At 45.6% G+C, this 17,922-nt stretch overlaps 1 protein-coding gene across 2 annotated transcripts in view; it reads left to right on the top strand.

Moving 5' to 3' along the window:
• CMBL (carboxymethylenebutenolidase homolog) overlaps positions 1-13,953 on the top strand; it is a 33,567-nt gene extending 19,614 nt beyond the window's left edge. For both annotated transcript variants that reach the window (XM_081089935.1, XM_081089934.1), the window contains exons 2-6: positions 6,270-6,503; positions 9,463-9,570; positions 10,344-10,486; positions 12,271-12,362; positions 13,021-13,953. In XM_081089935.1, the coding sequence (XP_080946061.1) occupies positions 6,289-6,503; positions 9,463-9,570; positions 10,344-10,486; positions 12,271-12,362; positions 13,021-13,200 (738 nt within the window). In that variant the 5' untranslated portion in view covers positions 6,270-6,288 and the 3' untranslated portion in view covers positions 13,201-13,953. The remainder of the gene's footprint in view (positions 1-6,269; positions 6,504-9,462; positions 9,571-10,343; positions 10,487-12,270; positions 12,363-13,020) is intronic.
• Positions 13,954-17,922: the final 3,969 nt, after the last annotated feature.

Below are 17,922 nucleotides of genomic sequence, written 5' to 3'. Positions count from 1 at the left end.
TAACGAGGTGGTCAGAAGGGAGCCCTGCGAGTATCCGGGGGAAATCCTATCTAGGTCTGAAAGCGCCCAAGGAAAGGTCAAAGGCAGCTGCGCCCTGGCGCGCTCCCAGGCCAGCGCGCGCGCACCGCGCCCAGCTTTCTCCTTGATGCTGTCTGAGCACGCACCGAGAGAAAACACGAGTTCGACTGCTGTCAAATCATCCTCGGGGGAGCTGGCGTTCACAGACTCGTCTAAGGAGGGGCAGGGGCCTGCCTTCCCCTGCAGGATCGCAAATCGGTTTCCAGGCACGTTCCCACAGTGTTTACCCAGGGAAAGGAAAAGCGCCCAGCCTTCCATTCCCCGCTAGCCACCGCCCCTCCCGTATTATCTTTCAGTGTTGCTTTTGCGGAGGAACTTGCAGATGGTTTCTATTTCTAAATCTCCGAAGCTTCCAGAAATGTATTCCTATACTTCTTTGCATGTTACAGCCCCATCTCCGCCAATCTCCTTCGCTCGTCAAAACCTGTTTTCTCCATTCCTGGCGGAGATCTTGACTGCGTTGGGAAGTATGACTTCCGAGTTATTTAAATCCTGGGGCTGGGGGGTGTGAAAGCAGGAAAACCACACTTGCTCACCACGCGTTAGACCCATTTCTCGCCTTTCTGACTTCCGGCGAGAAAAAGGGAATGTTGTTCAATTATAGTGTTAGAAGACAGAATTTTCCGCGAAAGGTCAAGTCATGACTCTCCCACAGATATAAAAATGAGCACGTGTTAACGGTTCTGTTTAATTTATTAAAGAGAGGACCAGGAAGATATTATAACTGGTTAAAAAAAGGAGTCAAGCCCGGCCGGCATGGCTCAGTGGTTGAGCGTCCACCTAAGATCCAGGAGGTCCCTGTTGGATTCCCAGTCAGAGCACATGCCCGGGTTGCGGGCTCCATCCCCAGCGTGGTGCATGCAGGAGGCAGCCGATCAATGAGTCTCTCTCATCATTGATGTTTCCATCTCTCTCCCCCCCCTCCCCCTCTTCCTCTCTGAAATCAATTTTAAAATATTTTTTAAAAAAGAAGTCAAGAAGGACAAATTTAGATGGAGTAGAGGACTGCCTGAGGAATGTAACCTTCAGATAGGAGAATGGCAGTCTCTTGGGATTTGCAGATCCAGTGCGCACCAGTGATCGCCATGGGCTTGTAATTTGTGGAGGCACTTGCTGTGTGAAGCAGAGCTGGAGGCTGTGCAGGAGAAGATTACTCATTCATGACACTTGTTAAAGAACAGGGCAGACCCTATTCAGGGCCACCGAGACAGGCGTATGGGCCAGTGCAATGGGATTTTGCAGTAGGAGAGATTGGGCTCCGCTCTGTATACAAGGAAAAGTGGGGATTTGTAGTGAAGGATCTGAGTAGGGGTCAGTGGATGGAAAACTACTAACGAAGCATGAGGGTTCGGGGAATCCTGCTAACTGACTTGACAGGATTTTGGCAGAAGACAAAGCCAAGGGCATTAGACATCACCTGGGGGATGGCAGAGGGGGCGGGTCAGGATCAGATATGGAGGGTGGGGCATTCTGATAAACTGACTTAGCAGGATTCTTACTAAAACTGGGCAATGCAGAGATGGACTTGGAAGCCCAAAAGTCAGGGCCTAATGGAGAAGAGGGCTCAGAGGAGTTTGGTCAAGGAGAGACTCTTTATCAAGGGACCATCCGTGTGGAGGGGAGTGGGCTTGGCAGTCATTCGCACAGATGTGGCATCTTGCATGAATGTTATGTGAGGGACCACGGGCTTTAGTGGTGAATTCAGTGTGGCATTGCCAATGAGTGTGCCCATTAGGGTGTCCTCTGCAGGAGCACATCTTGGCCAGCCCTGATGCCATAAAGAGGCCCCTGGCTTCTAGAGGCTTCCCCAGTGGGGACCAAAGAGCTGGTCTCAAGGGTGGCAGGATGTGTTGCCAAGCCCAGCTGCCATGATACAGAAAAGCCTTTCTGGACACACATTTTCTGAGGACCCCATCATCCATGTCAGACCCACAGCCCATCCTTTCTAGGAGGAAACTGAAGCCTTACCACTCACAATGAATGACCCTCTAAGGTCATATAGAAAAAACGGTTTCAATGGAAAAGTACTCACTGTCCACAGCACACCCTTCTGGGCTGTCTGGTTCTAGCCCTGTTCATTGTATTTGAATGAGATTGCAACTCTTTGAAAGTCGTGGGTAACTGATAGACTTGTAAATTCGGTCCTATCTGATAGAGATTTAATTGGCTTCTTCCCCTCCAGTGGAAAATCTGTTTTGTCTCCACTTGCAATTCATCTCAATCCTCCATTATGACATATAAATTTGTGTTCTTTTTCCTTTGTCCTTTGAACCAGTTATATAACACCTATCTCATTCCCTCCTGTCATATGTGTAAAATAAAATCTTTAATGTATTCATCTTATATCTATGGTTTTCCTTTTTTGTTTTTTAAAAAAATTACCTTTTAACAAATGTGTCTTTTGGGGGGAAAGAGCCATAATCTTGAAAGGTCTATGCATATATAAAATTTCTTTAGAGTGAGTGGATAGTCAAGGGCATGTTCCCTAAGACTCTCACCCCACGATGGGGTACAGTCTGTAGAAACCGCCCTGCCCACTGTGACCTTGGCCCTGTTCACACAGGCTGCTGTGCCACGTGAAGAGTCTGGCAGGAGCCCAGACTTCCACACACAGCGCACCCACTCCTGTCCTGGCACCTCCCCTTTCTGCAGGAGAATAACCTTGCAGGATCAGCCCAGAGAGTGGGTCTCCTGGCTGTAAACACTTCTTCTGGAGAGTGGATATCAACTGACGATAAAGTTAAAATACTCAGATTCAAGGCTAATTTGGAAGGATCAGGATTTTACGTGGTCTCCTCGCCCTCAGGACAGCCCAGGTAAGGAATCAGCCCAAGGAATCAGCTCCCAACAACAGTGCAGTGGACATAAAATGCACTGCTACGGATACCGGATTGTTCTGACTTCTCTTACGAATCATCATTTTATAATGTAGCTTATGAACAAAAACCATACAAAATAAAATCAAATTTCCTGTGATCAAATGGCTAGCTCTTAATTTCTCTTTCCTTAAAATTATGTTATTTCTAGTTATGAACATGTAGAATGTTCTGCAAAGTACATGATGTAACATAGCTGCACCCATATTCACGTGACCCAGATTTTTAAAAAACATTATCTTTTTTTCTTATGTATTTCAAATCAAAACTTTTTAAGGAAATAAAATACAACAAACACAATTAAAGACAATAATCTCCTTTCCCCACCAATAACCACTCTCTAATGGTGATGTGCTTCATTCTCTTGAGTTATACGTTAAAACCCTATATTTATTAATAATATATGTATTATTTGGGGGTTTTAGTATTAGCATTAAAAAAGCTATCGTCATTGTTATAGCATTATGTTTTTGAGATTTATCATATTGATATGTATAGTTTGTTCATTGAACTGCTATGCAGTATTCCTTTTATGAGTTTTTTTGTGCCCTAGGGTTGCCATAAACTGGGTGACCTAAGACAACAGAAATTTATTCTCTCAAAAACTTATTCAGTTGTGGAGGCCTGAAGTCCTAAACGATGGTGTTGGTTGGACCACGCTCTTCTTCAGACCTTTAAAGGAGAATGCCTCCTTGCCTGTCTCCCAGTTTCTGGGGTTGAGTGGCCATCCCTAGGGTCCTTGGTTTGCGGATGCATCACTCCTTCTCTGCTGTGTGTCTGTCTCTATACCCACATTTCCCCCTTCTGGCAAGGACACCAGTCAGTAATTAGGTGAGCACCACCCTGACCAGGACGACCTCATCCTAATTCGATTACCCTCTGTGAAACCCTGTTAATGAATAAGGTCCCACTCACAGGTCCTGGGGTCAGGACTTGACCTATCCTTTTGGGGGGATAGAATTCAAACCACAACAATGAACGAATCACAGTTTATCCCATTCTTCTCCTCATGGTCAATTAGTTGCTTCCAATTTTTGCCATCATATCTGTGCTACCAACAGTGTACTTCCATACCACCCACTGCATGCATGCATGGGTACACACACACACACACACACACACACACACACACGTGAATCTCTCTAGGGAATATACCAAGTGGTGGGATTTCTGGGTTGCAGGGTGTCTTCATCATTGCTAGACCTTGACATACATAAGTTTAGAGTTTGTATCAGCTTATATTCCCTGGACACCATCTCTTAGTGTTAACGCACTTATTGACAATCTTCAAGATGACGTAAAATGGTATGTCATTGATGTTCTTTGTATAATTTTCTTAAATACTAGTGACCTTGATTATCTTTTCATATCATTCAGGTGTTCCCTTTTGTGAATGGCCCACTCAATATCTTTGGAGCATTTTTCTGTTGATGTTGTCTTTTTCTTCTTGATTTATAAGAATTCTTCATATATTTTATCTAGATACAAAATCTGCTTTAAGAGTGATATGTTATCTTAGTCCATATCTCACCTTCTTGCTATGTTTATCTTATCGTTTTTAAAATTTCAATAAAAGTTAATATTTTTGTTGTTGTTGAGGAAAATATTAAGCATATATCAAAGTAGAGCCTGGCTGATGTGGCTCAGCAGGTGAGCGTTGACCCAGGAGCCAAGAGGTCACCAGTTTGATTCTCAGTCAGGGCACATGTCTGGGTTGTGGGCTTGATCCCCAGTGGGGGCCATGCAGGAGGCAGCCAATTGATGATTTCCTCTCTTATCGATGTTTTTATCTCTCTATCCCTCTCCCTTCCTTTCTCTCTAAAATTCAATTAAAATGTATAAAAAATAAAAGTAGACAGACCAGTACAGCCATGGGCAAACTACGGCCCGCGGGCCGGATCCAGCCTGTTTGAAATGAATAAAACTAAAAAAAAAAAAAAAAAAAGACCGTACCCTTTTATGTAATGATGTTTACTTTGAATTTATATTAGTTCACACAAACACTCCATCCATGCTTTTGTTCCAGCCCTCCGGTCCAGTTTAAGAACCCATTGTGGCCCTCGAGTCAAAAAGTTTGCCCACCCCTGGACTAGTATAAAGGATGCTTCTGAACTTACCACCCGGTTCCAACACTGTGACACAGGGACACGCTCCCTCCCACTGCCACCATCCGCTGGGCTATTCTGAAGCAAATGCCAGACCTCTGGTCATTGCATCTGTAGGGACATCTTTGGGTTCAGTGTTTCCATGTTCTCCTTTCCGATGGTACCTTGACATTTAAAAATTCATTTTGAGAATCTGTCTCATACAGTGAGTTTAATCTATTTCTATTTATTTGGATCTATTTCAGCCACATTCTTTCTCCCATTGCAGTGGATAGGTTCAGTTTTTCTTTCCTCTCCTCTCCTGCTTTCAGTTTGTTTGGTGAAGCTTGCTAGGTAGGTCCTGTCCTCATTCCTCCCCACGCTATCACCATAATTTCTCCTGATTATTGTTTATTTGGAGCGCTTCCTCCCATGTGGCGCTTTATAGTGAGTTCCTTTTCCATGGGCAGCATTTTCCGCCTGGATTGTGAAAGTCTGGCTATAAAATAGATTTGCTTTTGCCTCTGCCAGATGCCCAGGGCCAGTTATGTTCATTACTCAGCCAGGTTTTCCTACTTGAAACAAAGGATCTTGTAAGTTGGGGTGCTGGTTTCTTTTTATAACCTCCTAGGCTTCCTCACACATTCCACAGTTTTCCTTTGCTGTAGTTTCTTATTTATCCCACTAACTCTGAACCCTTGAGGCTCTGATGTTGCGTGGAGAGGTCTCAGCTACAAATCCCATCTCATGGGTTCCCAACGCCCGACTGGACCCAGAATCCAGACTGGGTTAGGGCGGTCCCGGGCTGGCCTGTCTCCAGCCTCGCGGGCTCCCAGGCAGCATCTGCTCCCGCACCCTCACCTGGTGCTGTTCCCTTCTTCCTGTGAGCTCCACCGTGTCGTGTTCTTGTTTGCTGGTTACACTCACTCTGGTATTTCCAGTGTTTGCAATGTGAACCGAGTCTTATTAGCTCCAACCTGAGGTGTTGCCAGACCAGCAGCCAATACTGTTTTTTTTCTTTTCTTTCAGAAAACAGATATTAAAGGTGTGCCTAATAGATATTACACATATTAAAGGTATATGAGAATATGTTAAGCTAATATAAAGTTGTTTCCTGTGATGTCTTCAGATGGACCAAATACCAGCACTCATTTCTTGCATGAGTATACTACGAGTAGAGTTAAAATTAATCTTGATTGTAGTTTATTTACTGTTCAAAATCTCTCTGCAGCCCGACTTAAATATCTCCAATGGCTAACGAAGCTCATCCTTGTCCCTGTGACATTGGCCATAAGATGGAGTATGGAGGGATGGGGCGTGAAGTTCAAGTGGAGCATATCAAGGCTTATGTCACCAGATCCCCCGTTGACGCTGGCAAAGCCGTGATTGTCATTCAAGATATATTCGGTTGGGAGATGCCCAATACCAGATATATGGCTGACATGATCTCGGGAAATGGATACACGTGCGTATAAAATTATATTTCTTTGATAAAATCCATTTCTGTGATCTATGTTGCGTTCCTTTCAGGGAAAACAAAAACAACCCCCAAATCCCTGACTATATTCTTTTTGTAAAAAACTATTTCTTTTGCTGACACTAGTACAGATGTCCCCTTTCCCCACTCTTTTGCCCACCTCCACCCAGCGCCCTCCCCCCGCCCCCCTTCCCTCTGGCCATCACCACACTATTGCCTGTGTCCACAGGTTATGCATATCTGTTCTTTGGCTAATCTCCTCACCTTCTCTTATCCAGTCCCTAATTTACATTATCTACTTCCTTATCTCTCTGGGGTGCGGGTACATGGGAAATGTCCTATGAAACTTAAAACACCCACCTGCTGTCCACCAGAGGCCGCCGAATCCCCGGGCTTCAGGTCTTCCTGGGGATGCCCTCAGGGTGGGGCCCTGCAGGGCACAGGCACAGGACATGTGTCCTTGGGCAGACCTCACTAGCTCCGAGACGACCCATTACTTGGCCCTTGGAGCATGTCAGCCTCGGACTATCATGACCCGTCTGAATTAGACTGGGTTCCAGCACTGGCCCAGTGAGACCTCACTGTCTCCCAAAGGTTCTGCCTTTGTCGGGTCGCATGGCGAATGCTGCCACCTGCCCTGGTGTAGGTAACAGCTACAGTGCCGCCTGGAGGAGGAGAGGAACCACTCCTTCCTCTCCAGCTTCAGAACGCGTGAACCCCAGCAAGCCCTGAGTTCGGAGCACCCCATTCCCTTTGTTTTCTCCAAAAGAGAAGCTGGAAATCGAAGGGTGCACTTTCCAGGTTTTCCTATGAAAAGAACCCGATTTAAAGGAAGCAGCCCCCCTGCTGTGCGATGCAGATTTAGTGTTGACTAAAAAGAGGGTTCACGTGATTTTTCACTTTTTAATATCCTCCAGTTTATTTTAAAGATGAGGCAATTTAACATCCCAGCGGCACGCCGGGCAATAAAACAAAGGGCAGCCAGCCCTGATGGCCTCTGGCTCAGCCAGCCCCGCGTGCAGGCTGGGAAGGGCTGCTGTCCTCCCCACGACCCCTCCTCATTGTTCTCATTTCCCCGAGTAGGTGCCTCAGGTCACCCAGCCCCCAGCAACTGATCAAATGGGGCTGCGGCTTCTGTTGTTTCAGGCGGTTGCTTTGGTTGAGATAAAGAGTCCAGACGCCTGTGATTTACACAGCCCTTCACACGTGTACAACTCATTTTCCTCTCAAAGTAATCCTCTGAGGTCGGGCGGGGCTGAGTGCAGTCTGTTTCTCAGATGGAGAACATGGGCCTGGGCATTGCTAGATGATTGCTGCTTGGCACGGGCATTGCTTGGAGCTGAAGGCGCTCAAGCCCAGCAGACTCAAGAAAAACGTTTACCCCTCCCTTACTTACCTAAAAGAGTTTAGACAGGGGGCCTGACCCAGAAAGAGCGCTATTACCAGAGATAACTTTTGCCTGAATGACCTACCTGTGGGCAGGACAGACTTCTAAATACCAACCCTCTGGTCTTTTATTGTCCTGTGACTTAATCTTCCCTTTGAAGCCCTATCCGGGTCCTTAGCACAGGGGCGCATATAGCTTCAATTGTCTGACTGACTGCCTTTAGGTCTCATATTTTTATGAGGCGCCCGTACTTGTGAAATTGTTGACATAAGTAATGTTCAAACCTGGAGAACGTTTTTATAAGAGTTTATTTAAGCCAAACTGAAGACATGTGCCAGGGAGCAAGATCTCCCATGCTCCCGAGAATAACAGGAAGCAGTAAACGGCACATTTCGGAATTAAGGAGGGAAAGCATGGAAGATTACACGGAGGTGGGAGAAGGAAGGTGGGGATTGAATTACAGGAGAGTTAACAAGAGTATGTGCTCTTCTGAGGGTGGTTATGCTTATTTCAATGATGTGTTAACCTAGATGCCCAGAAACTATGGACCGGGCTTGCTTAAGGCAAACAAAAACCTTTTACTAAAAAAGTATATGCCTGGGACATAACTACCCACCACCAGCTGCCCAGTTAAGGAATTTATGATCAGATGACCCTGCGAGGTTACTTTCCATAGAACCCCTTTTTTCATCCACAAAATCGGATTTGTTTTTCACCTGTTTGTCTGTCTTATGTCAATACTAGAGGGATTGGGCCTAAACTAGCAGTGGGATATCCCTCTTGCAATCCGGGACCGCTGGCTCCTAATTGCTCTCCCCTGCCCACCTGATCGCCCCTAACTACCTCTGCCTCGACCCCACCACCATGGCTTTGTCCCAGAAGGACGTGTGGAAGGTCGTCTGGAAGATGTCTGGTCTAATTAGCGTATTACCCTTTTATTAATATAGATAATTATCAGACCAGCCAAAGAACCTAGAAGGGAAGGAGGGAAATGTTTTCCTCCCCTACAATCAACATGGACTCGGGCAAGCTGGCTGTTCGCCGTGGCCCCTTTTAGGACCCTCATTAGACTACACCATCCGGCAGGAAACTGTGCCCTGCTGGCATGCTGGGTGGAGCTAGGGAAAATTGCTTGGTCATAGTGACTGGACATGCTAACCAGGTGTGCCCTTCTGCCCTGAGGCTAATGTGAAAGGCCAGCTGAGGGGTTTGGGGACAGGAGGGGCCCACCCTACTCCAGCCCCTTGCTGGTGGGTCCCCTTGTCCTTCGCGGCAATATCTCCTGGGGTGTGTGCCCTGCTGAGTCGCCTGGTCACTTTAGATGGGCTGGGCTATAAACAGGCTGCCAGAGGCCGTGCCCCTTCGGTTGTGAAATCCGAGATGGTTTGGCCTAGTGCCAGTTGGCCTCTTTGCTGTGATCAAAGTTGGCCCTTGTGGCCGTGACTTCTCTTTTCCTTTGAGTGAGAATCGCCAACGTAGCACATTTCTTAATGAATGTAGGCAAACACTGAGTCCCAACAGCAACAGAAACTAAGATCAATTACTGTCCCTAATTTACAGAACCATCGTTCCAGACTTCTTTGTAGGGCAGGAGCCATGGCACCCCTCTGGGGACTGGTCCACTTTTCCAGAGTGGTTGAAAACAAGGAATGCCAGAAAGATCGATAAGTAAGTAATCGGCGGGGGTGGCTGTGTTTGTGGTGTCCCCCAGGGAACCCAGGAGAGCAGAGTCTTGAGGGAGAGGTGAGTCTGGCTTCACTGTCCAGATACCTTCCCTCCCTCCCAGTAGGACTTGGATGGCCATGACCCTCAAATTAAGTGCATTGCTTCTAGCTGAAAATGCCTTCTGAGTTGTTCCAAATAACCAATTTGCAAATGAACTGTTTGCAAAGCAAGGGCTACTGCCCTTAGTCCCCCTCATGGCTTACGTGGTCCTGGTGGCTTTCCAAATCTTTCTCTACTCTTTGGATACAGAGTGGGTTAGGCAGGGGAAGTCAATGTGCCAAGTCAGAGAGTTTGGGGAGCTGCCCAGTTGTGACTGGTGCCTGTTGAGAGGAGAGGAGCCTGGGGTGCTGGGCAGGAACAGATCTTGGGGTCAGGTCTTAGAGCCATGCTGTGGCCTTTGGCCTTTACGCTGAGGCTGGGGAAGGCTGTCACTCAGCTTTCAGCTGGGCAGTGAGCTGGTGGGATTTGCTGGTCTTTGAAAAGAGCCTGCCTGCAGCCCTGTCAGGTGGTTGGAGGAGCTGGGCTTGGCAGGGAGACTTGCCAAGAGAGGCGTCACTCGTCACTGGGCAGGAGGGGGTGAGGAGGCAGCTCAGAAAGTAAGAATCTCAGAACCTCAAGGAAGAGCTGCAGATAAACCTCTGTTACCTGCCCAGTGCCCTTCCCAGGGCCTCACAAAATACCTCTTGACTCATGAATAACTTTTCTTTCTGTTCCAGAGAGGTGGAGGCTGTCTTGAGGTATCTGAAACAACAGTGTCACGCCCAGAAAATTGGCGTCGTGGGATTCTGCTGGGGAGGAATTGCTGTCCATCACGTGATGATGAAATACCCAGAATTCAGGGCAGGGGTGTCCGTGTACGGTAAATCTGCCTTGTACAGTTTACACAGTGAACAGAGGAGAATTCGTGGGTGACCATGCCATGAGCCTCTTCCCAAGCTAAGGGTCCCAGGTGTAACACAAAACCCAGTGGTTATGAAATTGGCTTTAAAAGTCTGAAAGTCCAGGTGAAGGTTTGTACTGCAGTAACCAGAGGATGTCACTGGGAGTAGGGACACCTGGGTCCCAAAAGTGTTGCTTTGGGAGAGTCACCTGACGTCTCTGTTTCTTCACTTGAGACAAAGGGGATAACATTTGTTTCTGTGATAATGGTTAATACTAAGCAATATTTTCATCAGGGATATTTAGAAAAGATGTTTCTAAGACAAAAATTATTCTCAACTGCCCCCTCCTCCCGAAACACACATACACACTCTATAAAGAAGGTTTACATTTCAGAGTAGGTTTTCCTTACTCTGAAATGTAAATAGCAACATAAACATGTCAGCCCAAACAAACCAAAGGTATCATAACACTGATAAGAACATTCTTTCTGTGTATAGAAATGGCACACTAAGTTCACAATATAGAAGCAGTCAGACCATAAAAAATGGTTAAAAAAAGAAAAAGAAAAGAAAATTTGTCCTTCTTTCATAATATATATCATATAGTTATATTAATGATTCTCATTTGTCTTAATGTTCCTCACTGTAGTATTTTTGCTTAGTTTTAGCATTAAAAAATCCCTTTAAGTATTTATTTTACATGAAAGGAGTAAATTTTCAGTTGTCACCGGGGTTGTTAGAACATGCAGTCCCTTTGTGCCAATTAGCGAAAGGTGCTCCTGTGTGAACAGCTCTCTGGCACCCTCTTCTGGCCTCTGTTGCACAGTGCAGGAGCTGTGGAGGGGCAGGTCATCAAATCGCTGTCCAGCCATGCGTGCGGTGGGGCGGGGAGCGTGGCCATCTGTCCTGTGGCTCTCTGACTCCTAGAGAGGACTTACAGGTGAGGGAAGGCTATCTAGGTTACGTAGCTTCGCTTTGCTGCCACCAGGAAATGGGAGGAAAAGCCAGCCATTATTTTCTCCCTCCTACTGACTAGGACTCTCCTTGACCAAACTCGAGTCAGGCTCCTCTATTCCTTTTTGAGTAGGCTCAGACCTTCAACGCTGTCCTTGGCTTACTGGGTCAGTTTAGGGAGTATCCTTCACCTTTAATACCTGATCAAATTCCTCATCCCTCCCTTGCCCCCCCTCCCCTGGCCCCTCCCCCTCTCCCCCCATCCTCTGTATCTTGTCCCCTGGCCTGCCTTCCGCAGGAATCCTGCCAAGCTGTCTGGATTCTATGTCCTTCCCCGCTTCCCCCGATATTTCCTCTTAGTTTTCTTTTTAAATATAGTTTTATTGATTTCAGAGAGGAAGCGAGAGGGGGAGAGGGAGATTGAAACGTCACTGATGAGAGAGAATCATTGATCAGCTGCCTCCTGCACGACCTCCACTGGGGATCGAGCCTGCAACCCGGGCATGTGCCCTGACTGGGAATCGAACCAGTGGCCTCCTGGTTCATAGGTTGACACTCAACCACTGAGCCAAGCCGGCCGGGCTCCTCATAGTTTTCCATCCATGGCTCCCACCCTGCTCCTTGGTCATAAATTCCCACTAGATAAGCTCCTTGTTGAGACTAATTTTATAGGGCAGCCTACTTCTGTGGAATTGCTTAAGAAAAGAAAATATATTTTATTTTGAAAAATCAAACCAAACCCATGTAGTTTTCTGTGGCAGGTGCATGGATGAAAATCATACCTTGTGTTCCTGTCCCCATCCTGCAGGCATCGTCAAGGATTCTGATGACGTGCACAGTTTGAAGAACCCCACATTGTTCATTTTTGCAGAAAACGATGCTGTGATTCCTCTTGATCAGGTAAGTTGGCATCTTTTCTCTTTGCATATTTAATAACACGATTTGACATTTGGGGGAAACATACCAAAATGTTCATTGGTTGCTCCAAATATTTTTCAACATTAAGTTTTCAAAAAGTTTTCATTTTTAACATTAGTTTTAAAGTTGGGTTTCATTGGGGATGTACAGGGTGATTTCAACCCTCCCCAAAGTGCTCTTGGCGTGTCCTGGTTACCAGGCATAGATGAGGCCCTGCCTCCTGTCCCCACATGTGCAATCCTGGAGTTGGTAAGGGAAACACAGATGAAAATGTGGTTCAAAAGCAGTCATTTGGAAATTATTGTTATTATTCATAAGCAATACTTTATATTAATACATATTTCAAATAGTTTATACTTGAATATATTGAAATTTATATTAAATATGTTGAATATTGTATGTTATATATACTTGAATAAGTTAAATTATACAGTTTAAAATAGTTGATGTTGTATTGTTTTTATATTGCCCCGAATTCTCTCCTTTGCCAAAGGTAAGGAGTGTGTTGGTTATAACATTAAAAGTAAAAAATTCATTATGGCTATGGAACTCAATTTAAAGCATTGATGCTGAATTTCTTTTATGAGGAGATTTAGAGATTAGGAAATAACATTTCATCGTGAAAATCTTTGCATACCAGGTCTCTTCGCTGACCCAAAAGTTGAAAGAACACTGCAAAGTGGAGTATCAAATTAAAACATTTTCCGGGCAAACTCATGGGTTTGTGCATCGAAAGAGAGAAGATTGTTCACCTGAAGATAAGCCCTATATTGATGAGGCAAGAAGGAATTTACTCGAATGGCTGAGCAAGTACATTTAGCAGTGGCCAATGCAAACTTTTCTCATGATAGTGTTTGTCTGGAAATTGGCTTTGAAATATTTAATCATTTTATTTAATTTCTACTTTGTATAAAATAAATCAAGGAATCCTGAAATTCATTACTTCACCTGAAACACAGATTCAGTAGGAAATGTTAATGTATGAAATAATTTTTTAACATGTACCTAAAATAGCCCTGGTTGGTTTTGCTCAGTGGATAGAGTGTCAGCCTGCAGACTCAAGGGCCCAGGGTTCGATTCTGGTCAAGGGCACATGGCCAGATTGCGGGCTTGATCCCCAGCAGGGGGCGTGCAGGAGGCAGCCAGTCGATGATTCTCTCTCATAATTGATGTTTCTCTCTCCCTCCCTCTTCCTTCCTGTCTGAAATCAATAAAAATATATTAAAAAATATGTACCTAAATAAAAATTTTAAAAATAGGTTAGTACCTGAAGAATTTGATTGGTAGAGTAATATCTTAAAATTAGAAAAATCCTGGTGCTATTCTGAACCAGCTGGCAGCTCAGGTGTAACTTTCTGTTCTCCAGTGGAGGACATCTTTTAAAATGACTGATGTTGCAAAGCCATGGAAGCATGAACTATAAACTCAGGTAGATAAAAGCCCAACTTAATTAGATGTTTACCTTTGTCTTAATACAAATAATTTCACCTTCATATCTTGCACTATGAGAACCAGAGATTAAAATAGGGGTCCATGGACCTAATTATATCAAGCTAATAAACTTTTGAGTTTTTGAATTTGTGGCTTTTTTTCTAGAAGCTAATTAAAAAATGATGGATTGGAGTTACCATCCAGCTGTCTCCCAGGCATTTTTGGGCCCCAGGGTTTGGGGCTGTATCAAAAACCACTCATGCATTCAATCAGAATTAAAATGAAATCAAATAAAACATTCAGCTTCTCAGTAGCCCTGCCACACGTTGGGCATTCCGTAGCCGCATGTGGCCAGTGGGAACCGTATGGGGCAGTGCTCACCAACACTAGTGAAGGCCCTCCACCTCCCGTTGACTTTCTGTAATCCTGTTACCCCCCTGTGACAGCTCTGCCGTTGGTCTTTCCAGTTCCTGCTGAGAATTTGGTTACTTGGCAAACTAACCAAGCCTAGACCAGGGAGCTGTCCTCCCACGGGACCCTCTCGGCCTGCAGACACCAGAAGGGCTGCTTCCTTTCCAGCCCACACAGGCCTGGGCCCTCAGGAGGCTCCCTTCTCTGGGTGGGAGGATGGGAAGGGGGTTTGCTTGGGTCCTGGGTGGAGGGTGGGGGTATTTCGTCCCCATGTGCCAGGGCCAACTTGGGACCATTCCTTGTCAGCCCTGGGGCTCCTGGAGGGAAACCTGTGGAAGGTGGGGAGCAAGGAGCCCTGTAGCCTCAGGGAGCCACAGCCACTCCGTCTCTTTCACTGCTGGGTGGGGCTGCAGATTCCCAGCTGTGACAGCAGCAGGAGTGACAGATGGGCCTCTTTGGAGAGGGAGGGAAAAGGGAGCAGTGAGTGGCTTGGCCCCAGGCCGGGGAATGGAGAGGAGGGAGTCCAGAGCCATTAGATGGACACAGTGAACTAAGTATCTGAGGCCAGCTCAGAGGTAACCCGGGCAGGGAATAATGCAAGTATTACCAGCGTACCTTGCCTTGGGTTAGGGTGGGGACTAAACATCCTTCAGAGAGGAGGAGATAGAGGAACCGGGGATGCACGAAGACAACTAGAGCTTCCATGAAAATCACAGGAATTTCAAAAGGTAAAAAAAAAGGTTGAGGGGAGACCATCACTGAGAGCTCTCTCCCTGTCTGGGCCATGTGAGGTGCAGCGAGTAGGGCTGTGCACAAACTGGTAAGCAGGCCCTCACCAGACCCTGCATCTGCCAGCTCCCTGATCTTGAACTTCCAGCCTCCAGAACTGGAAGTGAGTAATGTTTATTGTTTAAGCCCTCAGTCTGTGCCGATTAGTTCAGTAGACTAACTGAGCTAAGATAGTTGCTCTATTGAAGTGAAGGCTCACTATATTCATTTTTTGAGAAAATGTCTGTTATATAGCCAAGTCTGAGTAACCAGTTCATTAGTCATTCTTTGAAGTACAACTGGTGTTCCACAAAGGCCTAGGTCAGCTGAGACAACCGCCACACTCACTGCATGGATCTCTACATGCTTACGTCGCAGAACACTGAAAAGCCGTGCACTCAAGGGCTGAGAGCTGATGACTTGGTAAGCTGTATCGCTTGACCAAGGCCATCCTTTGGTGAAAATGGCTTTTTTTTTTCTAGTATGTGGGGGTGAAGAACATGACTACTAACTGGTACGATTTGGTGCTACTGGCCACTCACGTTAACATGAAAGCAGTTTTATCCTCCATTGCCTTTGTACGGTCAGTGCTAACGTCCATACAGTGAACAAGGCAAATAAACTTGGCATGGAAATACTTTCGCCCTCATAGCCCCTTGAAAGGGTCCGGGAGCCCAAGGAGCCTATGGACTACTTTGAAAACCACTGTTAATACCTATAGAACAAACAACAGCACTCAGGACACAACAAACGTTTCACACTTACTATTGCTGTCAGGTCCTCCCTGCTTTTGCTGACCCTGCTCATTTCCTAAGTAGCCAGCTGTCTTTGGTACCCTCTTTTCTAGTGATTTACATGGCCCCATCTTGCAAGGGTGCCTGCAAGATCACTTGAAATGGATTAATAGTTCTTCGTGCTTACAAACAATTTCATAATTTGTTATTTAATTTCTGCCATTGCCCTCAATCCTGAACTCTCAATCCTTTGGTGGAGCTACTTCACAAGAACAGAGAAAGGCACAAAAGGATTAAAGAAATTCAGTCACAGGCAACAGACTAGTCTCTCAGCCCTTCCAGAGGCATTGTGCTTTTTAAGTTTTTAAAACTGGCTTTAGAGAGAGGGATATAGAAACATGGATGAAAAACATGCATGATCGGTGGTCCCATGCTGGGGATTGACGCTCAACCATTGAGCCACACTGGCCAGCTGGGCGGCATTTGCACTTTTGAGTGTCAATAACCACCAGACTATTTGACAAACATTAAATAAATCCACCCTGGGGTCATGTTCCTTTAGTTGCTCTTGACACACATGGGATGAGATGGAGGTCATCTAAAGTACAAGGGGTGTGAAACTTGACAAGTGATTTGGGATCTGAAGATAAAGTAACGCTGCCTTGAAGAAGGGCTTTTAAGTAAACAGCTGTGAAACTCTCTCTCTACATGGTTTCCGATTCATAGGCCACGTACATTCTTCTTTCAATCACAAAAAGCACCAGGGACATTTTTGAGGTTCATTTTCAGAAGGGAAGAGTGATTTAGTGGCTCTTCTCACAACCACGAACCCCTTCATGCCAGGCTCTGGTCCAAAGCAAGCTGCTCTCCCTCTGCAGGCTGGAATCAGTCCTTGTAAATCAGCTCATCAGGACTACCAGTCACTGCTCTAAGCAGGGCTATGTCTGATGAGAACTTGCTCTCAGAATAGTTGCAACCTGATGTGGTACCCAGCATGTAGTAGCGCAAATTTTAGCAGTGTGACTTCACAACCCATTGTATGATGAAATACTCAATTGTCTAGTTCCATAGACATTCTAAAATTATAAGATATATTAGCATTTATTCTGAAATCCACAGTATAGTTGTTTAGCAAAACCACTAATGCAAAAACACAAAAACAACCAATGCATTAACAGAGAAAACACCGTGACTCCAATGGTTCAGGCTGGTCAGTGTCCAGGTTCACAGAAGGTGACCCTGATACTTGAGTCAGGAAGAATAATTTCCTGATTTTAGGAAATTTGACGTCTTATCAGCAAACCCCTACCCCTAGTGGTTTTACCAATTGGGGTTACCAGCTGGGACTTCAATTATTCTTGTCAACACAAAGATTTTAACGAAATGAAAGTAAAGCAAAGTGGGATTTACTGAAGATACACTCCAAGTAAGGAGTGGGACATTTGAGAGAAATGGCCCCGAACTCCTGGGTTATATGCTTTAAAGGGATTATCTAGGTAGAGACTGTCATTTGCATTCAAGGATGATTGACAGAAAAAGGTTATGTATTTCTTCAGTGCATGCCCTTATCCATAATGCATACAGAAAAACCCACAGGTGTGTGTAAAAACTGCAATACAATTTTATTATAATTAGTCCAGGACCCTAGTAAGGTCCAAATGAGGTCATGTTGTTTTCCTGAGCTCGTGCCACGAACCAGCTGGTTCAGAACCTGCCTACTGGTGGTCTGCTGGCTGCTGGGCCGCCCAGAGAGGCAGTGGGAAGGCAATGTTGGTTTGAACCTTGTTCAGGACCCCAGAGCAGGCCCCACCCCAGCCGCTCATGTCTAACTTCCTAACAGTAGCACATGAGTAAACTTTATTTTGATTCTCTGTAAGAAACAGTACTTTAGAAAATACAGAAACACACACAAGCAAAATAGCATAGGGGATGAGAGAACTTAGACCGTCTGGATTTGACCTGGCTCTACAATTTATAGGCCACGAGATGTCTAGCAAGTGATTAAATCCCACCTGTGAATAAAAGAAATGCATCTCTTTCACAGGATGAGAATTGAGACAACTGAACTCAAGTCTTCAGAACGGGCTACTGTGTGGCCTGTGGTAATGGCAGCCACTGCTGCAGTGGGCAGTGTTATCTCAGTACAGAATTAAGCCAATAATCTACCATTCATGGCAATTGCCAAGGCATTTCCTCCC

Source organism: Myotis nattereri, assembly GCF_964212035.1.
Source record: "Myotis nattereri genome assembly, chromosome: 4".
NCBI lineage: Eukaryota > Metazoa > Chordata > Mammalia > Chiroptera > Vespertilionidae > Myotis > Myotis nattereri.
Note: the sequence above shows the minus strand (reverse complement) of the source record. Positions and strands in the feature narration are given on the sequence as shown.